Below are 10,377 nucleotides of genomic sequence, written 5' to 3'. Positions count from 1 at the left end.
TGGTGAATAATTGAGTGCCATTCTGAAATTTGCTAGGTAGCCAATCTAGACATGATCTATCCCAATGGTTGGAATTGCCTATGGATCATTCCCTTTCGAGTTTAGTTGGAAACCACATATTCTTTTCATATTAGACCCATTTGGTTCTTGGCTTCTTAAATGCCAGTTTTTTTCCTAATGGAAACACACCAAGAAATGGTAATGAGGTGGCTGTTGATTTGGTAAAACTACTAGTAGAGAGGCCAAAGATTATGTTTTGGGGGTGAATACATGTGTGATTTGGCAGCTTCCTTTTAGATATAAGAGTTTGAGTTTCTTGTGAACTCTGATCTAGTAAGTTTCTCTTATGTTGTCATCAGTAGTCAGTAATGTATATGTCCTATTACCTGGAAGAGGAGAGGCACATTCTCATGGGATATGGGAGATTATGTTGCAGTTTATTCATTCAGAGATTTGAGCTGTGTTTGTTATGCATTCTCGGAATCGTTTTTGGGTCAAGAATGCATTCTAAAGCAAGAAAGTAGAGAAGAATAGGAGATCAGAATGCATTTTAGACAGAATCTATTCCAAGAGTGCATATCAAACACAGCCTTGGTTAATGTGGTAGTTTCAAAACCTTGGAGGAAAGAAAGAATAGTGTTATATATAGACTCCTCACTGTCCACCCAGATGGATTTGGGTATTGGAAGAGCAGTGAGGACCACTACAGAAAGGACAGTCGGATTTCTTCTGGCTGTACCTATTAAAGAAACCAATTCTTCTAGGGCCAAATTTTTCTGTCATCTCATTGGATTGGATATGCTATCAAGGTAGGTCTCCTAATACCATGGTGGAAGAGGATTCTTCATATGCTATTGCTTGGAAAGGTCTACTTGGTGGACCCCTTCTGGTTTGAGGCCAAGGTGACCTAACACTGTGGCACACCTATTGACCATTGTCAGGCTGTCAAGTGTGTTTTTTTGGGGCATTTATTTCTTTACTAGGTTCTTGTCCTTTTATGCTCTTTTCAATTATTTTTGTTGGATTTTTCCATGTTCCCTTGCAAAGTTGTAATCTATATTCTTCTTTCTAAACCAGTTATCCATTAAAAAGAAAAAAGACCTACTCTTCTTTGTAATAAGGGAAAATTCTGACAGTAGATAACCTGACTCCTAGAGGCCATTGCTTTTCAAATTTATTCTTACTTTGTTTTTAGAATGCAGAATTGATAAATCATTTCCTTCTGTTAATGTCAGTATGCTTTGATATTTGATTGGGGGATCTGGGGAATATATAGAAGAATCTGGCCTTGGGTGATCTTATTCTCAGCTCTTCTTTAATGGTAGCAACGCAAAGTTTTTTGCAACAAAGGTTGGATATAAGCTACAATCTTATCAAAGTATCCTTAACAATATTTAGCATGGTCTAGTCTTTAGTGCAAATAGTAACTGCAAAGTGGTGCATTATTCAGCATTGTTAGGACTCAGGAAGTGAACTTTGGTTGCAAATCCTTTCATACACTTTACATGCTTTTGAAAATGAGATGACTACCCTATACTGGACCTTAAAACACAGCTTAAACGAAAATGGAACTGAACTTTTGAACTCTAGAGCCACCTATGTGCTCTTCCACTTACCACAATTATAAGCTCAAGTAAGCGAAGGAAGTGAACCAAATCTGCAGCTCCCCTATCAAATTTTTATGAAGGAAAAAATCAGTGTCTACTTGTTAGTGGGTTAAATCTGCAGCTTCCCTTTCATATGGTCTTTTTCTTGATGGGCTGAGCATGTATGTCTAAAAAAATTATCGGACCGAGGGAAGAGAAGGGAGACTCTCAAACCTGCAGGAGAAGGGAGAACTCGAGAGAGGAGGGATTGCAAATTTGCAATGGATGGAGAGAAAAGGAGATTTGTGATTTTGTCAAAAATAACCCCATGCCTCCTATTTATACATTCATATTTAGAAGTCATAACGCAAGCGAAAGGACGGAAACAAGCAAAATCGGTCATTATTTGTTGTTCCCCCCAGGAGTTGGGGAAGAGAGAATAGTACTTCCCTCGCTGATAATAGTAACATTTAGGTTATCATTTTTTTATGTTGGACAATTGAAGAACAAAATTATTGAAACTTGGAAGACAATAAAGAAGCAAAATAGGTCATTATTTATTCTTCAAATAGCATAAGTAGTAACATGTGACACAAACAAGAGAACTAGAATAAGATAGTTAAATCTTCAAATGCTACTCAACCTAGAGCCTTTGTCCATATCATTCCATTCTGACTTATCCAATGACAGACTTCAATTAAGCCAGGGCCAAAACCCAACAGCTTAAAAACAAGATGGTTTGGATTCCAAGTTGATGTGTCATAGTGGCATGCCATGATTGCATGATTCACCTTCTTCTTTGCATGTATATCAACTGCAAATATTTTTACTGTTGGTAAAACATGGCAAAAATAGACTTGAAATGGGAATGGATGGCTATGACATATGGCAGGTGATTCAGAAAGATTTCCATATATGAGTTTCACAGCTCCAATTGTGACATTCTCATAAGATCCTTCAATGCTCTCAGTACTCCATATGCTTATATGGTGTCCTAGTTTCTCAACAACAAAATCAATGAGATCCTCAACAGAAGTTGCACAGATTCTCTGCTCACCTCTGATGGTGCTTCTTGCCTCACATGCCTCGAGGCTGTCTTGAATATATTCACCCATGTCTTCATCTACCACACCAAAAAGATTCTTCAATTCCTCAATCTTGGTAGAGGAAAATGGGATTTTTGATGCAAGAGACCGTGGCAAGAACGATTTATATGACATTGGATCTCTTAGATCAGGAATAGACATGAAACTTCCCTCTTTCACCATTGATTCCCGAAAATATGGCAATCCTCCTTGCTTGAGAACCGATAGGGGTGTACTTTTAATTGCATCATATTTCTCTTTGAAAGCATTCCACTTGGCTAGTGGTGGCAGACTTGTGCTTTCCATTGTCTTCTTCACCAATGCATTTGTAGAACAAGCAATGTTAGCTTGCTTACAGAATGAATGTAGGTGTGAAGCCAACTTATTTTCCTCCACAAGTTCTGTAAACACTTTCACCTGGTGGAGGTTTAATGGAGAAGCCTTTGAAGCTAACCAGTGTGGAGGTTGTGGAAGACCAATATGCTCTTCCCAATACTGTGAGAAAGCATTTTCAGCTTGAGAACCCTGCAATTTCATGGGGGGAAAGTATAGGAAAATAAGAAATATAAAACAGGAAAAAGTAATAACATGTTGAAATGAATAGAAAATGGAAAACGACATTTCTTACACCAAAGTATGCTACTATCAAAAGTTCAAGCAATAGAATGTGATGCATCATGGTGGAGCTGAAATAGAGATCTGAATGAGGAGTTGGGTTTGTGCCTTAGAATGAACTGGATTTGTTGCATGGAGAGGGGGGGTGTTTGAATTTATATAGATGGAGAGAAGGAAGCAAAGTTAAATTATGCATGTATAGGGGAGAATTATTCCCCTATCTTTGTAGTAAATGAAGAAAAAATTAATGTTGTCATTCAGCAATCTTACTTTTTCAAACAATTTTCAAAGTAATAGTAAGACGTGGAAATATCATATCAATCTAAGTAAGTCTACTTCATTTGTGAAAAAGGGTCCTATGTAACCAAACTAATTTTTTGCCACATGGAAATATGATTTGGGAATTCTAACTATTGCATGGTGTAGTGCAATTTTGATCACCTATTCTCAAATTTCAAAGCCAAATTGAACCTAAACCCTGTTGTATTGGCATTTTCCATTCAATTTTTAATCCATTTGTTTTAATTATTTCCACAAAATTTTTCTTTCTAATAGACATTTAAAGCCGTATTTTGCTACGAGGTCAAATGACTCAAATCCATTAGGCAGCTGGGAACCTTGCCCACAAAATTAGGTCTCACTTTATTTTCTACATTGTGGATACTGGGTGATAGAGGAAAATATTGCTTTCACAAGGCAACTAAGTTGGTAATTCATTTTGTGGATTTGATTCACATGATCATTTATCCATTTGCAAGGTTTTAACCCAATTTGTTTTTCCTTTTTTTGTTAACTAAGGTGTTCGGGCCAACTTACGTGCACCTCAACTAATCTTTGGAGAGACTAACGCAGCTCAATTTGCTTTTCCCGTGTAAAGCTATAATGTCAAAAAAAAAAAAAAAAAAAAAAAAAAATTGATTGACAACTCAACTTTGATGAACTTCAGGGCTGGGCCAACCATTGAAAATGCAAAGGTATGAACCTATTATGGTGGACCATACGATAGAGATTTAATTTTTTATATGTAGATAATCCAAAGTGGGACATTCCTATCCAAACATGTCAATAGAGGTGCCTCCATGTGGTGGATATTAGGTGATTTGACAAAGCAAAAAAAAAATCATTTCATGAAAGGCAAATGGTGTTAAGACATTGTACACCAGTTTATTTTTAGGGCCCGTTTGATAACGTTTCTGCCGTTTTTGTTTCAAGAAACGGCAGAAACAGAAATTTATGTTTCTAGAAACAGAAATTTAATTTCTGTTTCTAGAAACATAAATTTCTGTTTCTAGAAACATAAACGGAATTGAAGGTGTTTGATAAGGCATGTTTTTAGAAGTCGATAGTAACCAATGAAAGAATGGCCACAAGTCGTTTCCAGAAACGGCGAAACAAGTTGAACTTGTTTCGCCTAGGTCGTTTCTTGAACCATAAATAAGTAAAAATTTATATTTCTATTTCTGAAAATAGGTGAAACGAAACAGTTTTATCAAACGATTTTTACTCCGTTTCTGCTGTTTCTGGAAACAGAAACGGCAGAAACGCGTTTCTTGAAACGTTATCAAGCGGGCCCTTAGTGAGTCTAGATCCTATTCAACGCACCCAACATCCCAACGTGCATTGGACGGCTAAGAAGACCAGAGCACACACCCCCTAAGTTCAGCCAGTTGTCTGATGCATGTTGGGGCATTGGGCACATTGGAGAGGATCTTGGTGCGCTTTTAGTATGACATTTCCAATCACATGAAAGGTAAACTTTTGTGTTGGTAAAGCCTATAGGTAGGATAAGGTTGGGTAATGGCTTTACCCTTCTCCATGGCCCTCAACTTTGTGTTCAACTCTACCTATCACAAAATTCAAAATTGTACTCCAACTTTTGGAGTCCCTATGCACCCAAGGAAAAGCATTTGTCGTCCAAAAAAAAAAAAATCCCAACAAAGATATAGAGTACAACCAAATTATTAAATTCAGTTTTACAATAACTCCCAATAAAACAATAAAGAATGAAATAACCTGTCCAAAATGTGATGAATTGGAGAAGTATTTCCTGCCTAAAAAAGGAATTAGAAATGAAAACAAGAAATGTTGATTCAACAAAAAGTGCTTTCAACAAAAATGACCCAAGCTTTCCCATTAGAAGGTTATAGATTACTTAATTTCTCTGGCATTCCAAACTTATCAAAAAAATAAATAAATATGGGATTTTAGATATTTTTTACAAAAAAACAGTTCGATCAAAAAGTTGATGTCCTAAAGTATCTTTTTTATGAAGAATATCAACCACTTATTTTTTAGGTCAAAATAACATCCCATATGGTTGGCTATTGGAACAATTCAAATTACCATTGTAGGAATCAATTTTGAGATTGTTGGAACCAAATGCATGACCATGTAAGGAAAACTTTGAGAGGCTAGGAGAAATTTAATCATAATAAGAATCAATAAGAACAATTTTTGCATAGGAAAGATAACACACTCGGGATTCAAGGAAATTGTGGAAGTAGATAAATTAAGATGTCTAACATAGTGACATGAAAATTTACTGTATTTTAGAAAATTCGTAGTAAAAGCTTTTTGAATAGTAGTAGGCCTAAGTGGCTATCTCTAGACCATTATCACGTTTTGCTGCATAAAAGTGTGATATGGACAATTCTGACTATATGAATATCAAAAAATGAGCATGGGTTGGCTTCATGTCAAAATTTAGACTCAAATTAAAACACATAACTCCCATGTATTGGCATATTCTGTTCATTTTTTTTTTTTTTCAGTTATCAATGTCTTTTTATGAAAAAATTACATTTTTCATTGGATTTTTAAAGATTTATTTTTCCACTTGATCAATTCTATCTTCACTAAAACTTGACATATGAGCAGGGACCTTGAACTCTACTTCTCCATAATTTTTAGTTATATGCAATGTATCACATAATTTGTAGCGGTCTAAAGGAGAATACTGGACTACCAAAACTTCTCCCGAGGTTTATAGTAGACATGCATGAAGAAAAAGATTCCCCCCACCCTTTCCCATCTTCTTTTCCACCCAATGCTTCAACTGAATGCCAATGCAAACTTAGATGATTACATGAAACCTTGATATCTATACCATTCACCCATCTCAACTATAATTCCTCGAGTAAGATCATCCTTTCGCAACATTTTCATGCTCCAAAATCCTATAACATTGTATTAGGGGTGTCAATTCCTAAACCGAACCGGTAAAACCGGCCGGACCGGACCGAACCGAAGCCTTATTGGTTCGGTTTGGTTTCGAGTATTGTAACCCCAAAACCAAACCGAACCGCACCGAAAACCGGATGAACCCGAAACCAAACCGAAACCGGCTCAAAACCCATACCGAAACCGAAACCAAACCGGTAAGAAACCGAAACACTCCAAAATTCATTAAAAAAAATCAAAATTTGAATAGTTTTGTATACATTTGTATGAAAAATCGAATCCAAACTAGACCAAAAACCAAAACCAACCCGGTTACAAATCGATTTAAGAAACCGAAGTTCAACAATTCATCATTTGGTTGTTTCCTAATGGCTCCATACCGGTTTAAAAAACCGATCCAAACTGAAATGAACCTAATAAATCCAAACCGGTACCAACCCGAACCCAAACCGCACCGAAGCCGACACCGGACCGAAACCGATAAATCCTTAATGGGTCGGTTTCGGTCACTTCCAAACTCACACCGAAACCGCACCAAACCAGACCGTTGACACCCCTACATTGTATGTTCACCCTCAATATATAGTTAGGGTAAGGTTGGGATAATTGCTTTACATTTTGCCAAGTGATGAGATCAAGGAATACATCTCATGATATTGTTCACTTTGGGTGCCTTGGGCTGAAGCTCAGAGCTAACTAGTACCCACATAGTTTTAAAAAATGCCTCATGAGGGAATGAGGATTCCAGTCCTTATATGGACTACGGTTTTCCATTCACTCACAAATATAGGACTATTCTGCCCTAGGACAAGTTTTTATCGACAACACTAAGGCACCTATACTCGTGTTCAACTCTACCATGCATAACAAAATTCAAATTTTACTCCAGCTGATAGAGTCCATATGCACCCAAGAAAAGGACAATTACTATCAAAAAAAGTTGCAAGGAAGATGTAACGTACAACCAAATTATTAAATTCATTTTTATATTAACACCCACTTGAATAATAAGGTATGATATGCACAGTCTCATATATATATATATATATATATATATATGAACACTTCAAAATGTTGTGACTGATGAAGTTTTTCCTGCCTAAAAAGGTCAATCATAAAACGAAAACAAGAAAAGGTGATTCAATAAATGTGTGTTCAACAAAAAGGACCAAAACCTTCCCCTTTTATTAGGTTATAGATTACTTTCTCTTACATTCCTAACTCAACAAAAATCAGGTTTTAGATATTTTTTGAAAAAAAATAAATCCTTGATATTCTGAAGTGTCTTTTATGTGAAGAACATCAACCATAAAACTTTTTCCCTTTTATTTTTTAATTCTTATAGATGATATTTTGCGATGGACAAAAATACACTAGTTACAGCTTCATACAACCTCTCGATGATATTTAGTGACGAAAATATGTTTGTCACCAAAAGCATATAAATATAAAGTATATTTAATGAGGACAGTAGCTGAAACTACTATCATTTTAAATTATTTTCGGATCGTTATTTAATAAGAATTGAATTTAAGTCAATATGTTTTAGAGAAAAAAATTCAATATATTTCTTTTTGCCGCCATATAATATCATTGGCTTTGGTTTTTTCGCATTGAAAATGACTTAATTGGGTTTACACTAAGAGTGTCAATTTGGTACAGATACAAATACCAAAACCATACTGAATTACTACACCAAAACCATATCGAAGGATATTCAATACAATTTCGATATGAGAAAATGCCTTTTTCTCAATATTACAGTATGGTAGTGGTATGAAAGACAAAACCATTCTATATATACCAAATCGTACTGAATTACAAAAGCCATACCGAATATCGAAATCGTACTAAATACTAGGACCATACCGAATTGATACCCTTAGTTTACGGCCAAATGGACTTGCACTTGCACTTGGTTTTGAATGACCTTATTCTATTTCAAGGAATCTCAACTCTATGTCAAACTCTACCTATAACAAAATTCTTAATTTATTCAAACTACCAGAGCCCCTGTGCATCAATTAAAGAGCATATACTATCCAAACAAAGCTGCTATGGGAGATATAGGTAACAACCAAATTAGCAAATTCTACATCTACACCCACTGAAACAATAACATATGGTATGCACAATCCGAAATGTTGTGATCTAGAGATATAAATGAATTGAATACGGGTTTGATGTGATCGAATCTGGATATTTTCTTACTAGATACAGATACGGATGCTAATCAAATCCAGATTTTCGACTATCTATTTACAATCCTGATTTGTGTTTGCTAAACCTTCCTCCCCCCTCTCCCTCCGCCTCCCCCCCTATGGATACAATTCGCTCTGAATCCACATTTCATAGTTGTCTTGGTTTTTTCCTCATTCTCTAGAACCGTCAAAACTTCAAGAATCCTCAAGATCATAGCAACTTAATTTTGTTATTATTAGGTTGTGTTTGGTAACGATTTTGTTCCAAAAACGATGTTTCGTATCACAAACGGAAATTTCAGTTTCTGTGTCAAATTGCATTTTTTTTTTTGACAAAACTGGAACGACGAAACTACCTTTAGTTATTCCGTCAATTCTTGTTTACCTTCTTTTTCTTTTTTCACTTTTTGTTCCAACAAAAAAAAAGAAGAAGAAAGAAACACATCATAAATGCACCAAACACTTTATTCCGTTTTTTCGTTTCTATATAATGAAAAAACACTATAAACGTTTTCTGAAACTTTACCAAACGCAGCCTTAGTTGGTATCTATTTGAAACATATTGATTATGTTCTAGATTATCTTAATTCAAATCTAGATACCCCATGTCCGGATACAAATACTACTAAACGGATATGGATGTGAACCAAATCGAGATGTTTTATTATCCGGTTACATCTCCAATGTGAACTCAAGTTTGAATACAACTAAGAAAAACATGCTCAATAAAAGGGATCCACAAGTTTCCTTTTAAATAGTTATATAGATCACTTAATTCCTAACTTACCAAAAATGGGGATTTGAAATTTGTTAAACAAAAACACTAATAACAAACTTGATGTCTTGAAATTTTATTTAATTAAGAATATGTCCTTTTTGTCAACAACCTAAGCCATATTTTTTTGGTTCATAATGACCTTACATGTGTTTATTGTAAGAACAATTCAAATTGCTTCTTTATAACTTTCAAGTCAAAAGGCATGACCATGGAAGAAAATTTTGAAAAAAATGGAAACCCAAAAATTTAATCATAGAAATAATTGGTAAGAAAATTTTGGGAATAGAAAAGATCACACACTTATCATTTACTACAATTTTATCAGTAAATAAATTAGCATATGTTTAATGTAGCAACATGTCAAATTTTCTAATTAGAAGCTTTATGGCATAAATTTTCTGACTGGCAAGGTATGGAGGGTATCTCTAGACCAATCCCAATTTTTTCCACATGAAAAGGTGATGTGATCATATAGATATTTAGAAAATGGTCTAAGATTGGCCACATGTCAAATTTTAGACTCAAATTCAAGCATATAGTGTCACATGCCTTTTTAAAGAATTATCCATTTCATTGGATTTTGAAAGCTTTATCATCAACTCATTTTTCGCTAAAATTTACATATGAGCACGAGACCTTTGCCTCTACTTGTCCACAAAATTTCAGCTCCATCCAATGTGTCATGGCAATAGATATTTGTGGTTGATCAAAGAAACCTATGGAGTACTAAAACTTCGAAGTTGTATAGCCATGCGTGATTTTTTTTTTCTTTTTTTTTACCTCTCATCTTCTTTTCTACCCCCAATACTCAATTGATATCAATGCAAACTCAAATGGTTATATGAATACTTAATATATATTCCATAGTCTTCTCCCAACAAATTTTTTGCCATACCCAAATATCAATGCACCTCAATCGTCTAATGTAGACT

At 35.1% G+C, this 10,377-nt stretch overlaps 1 protein-coding gene across 1 annotated transcript; it reads right to left on the bottom strand.

Moving 5' to 3' along the window:
• Nucleotides 1-2,119: 2,119 nt before the first annotated feature.
• Nucleotides 2,120-3,460, bottom strand: LOC122061432 (polygalacturonase non-catalytic subunit AroGP2-like). The gene is made up of 2 exons (XM_042624686.1): nucleotides 3,300-3,460; nucleotides 2,120-3,196 (listed from the first exon to the last, which is right to left on the bottom strand). The coding sequence occupies exons 1-2, from the start codon at nucleotides 3,348-3,350 to the stop codon at nucleotides 2,225-2,227; spliced, it is 1,023 nt and encodes a 340-aa protein (XP_042480620.1). The 5' UTR covers nucleotides 3,351-3,460; the 3' UTR covers nucleotides 2,120-2,224.
• Nucleotides 3,461-10,377: the final 6,917 nt, after the last annotated feature.

This window comes from Macadamia integrifolia, chromosome 14 (genome assembly GCF_013358625.1).
Source record: "Macadamia integrifolia cultivar HAES 741 chromosome 14, SCU_Mint_v3, whole genome shotgun sequence".
NCBI lineage: Eukaryota > Viridiplantae > Streptophyta > Magnoliopsida > Proteales > Proteaceae > Macadamia > Macadamia integrifolia.
The sequence above is the reverse complement of the archived record's forward strand: the minus strand, read 5'-3'. Positions and strand labels throughout refer to the sequence as shown.

Excerpts from the sequence above, each read along its gene's own strand:
- LOC122061432 (XM_042624686.1), bottom strand. The coding sequence starts at position 3,350 with ATGATGCATCACATTCTATTGCTTGAACTTTTGATAGTAGCATACTTT. Across the intron at positions 3,197-3,299 it reads TGATAGTAGCATACTTTGGT|GGTTCTCAAGCTGAAAATGC; the intron begins GTAAGAAATGTC and ends ATGAAATTGCAG.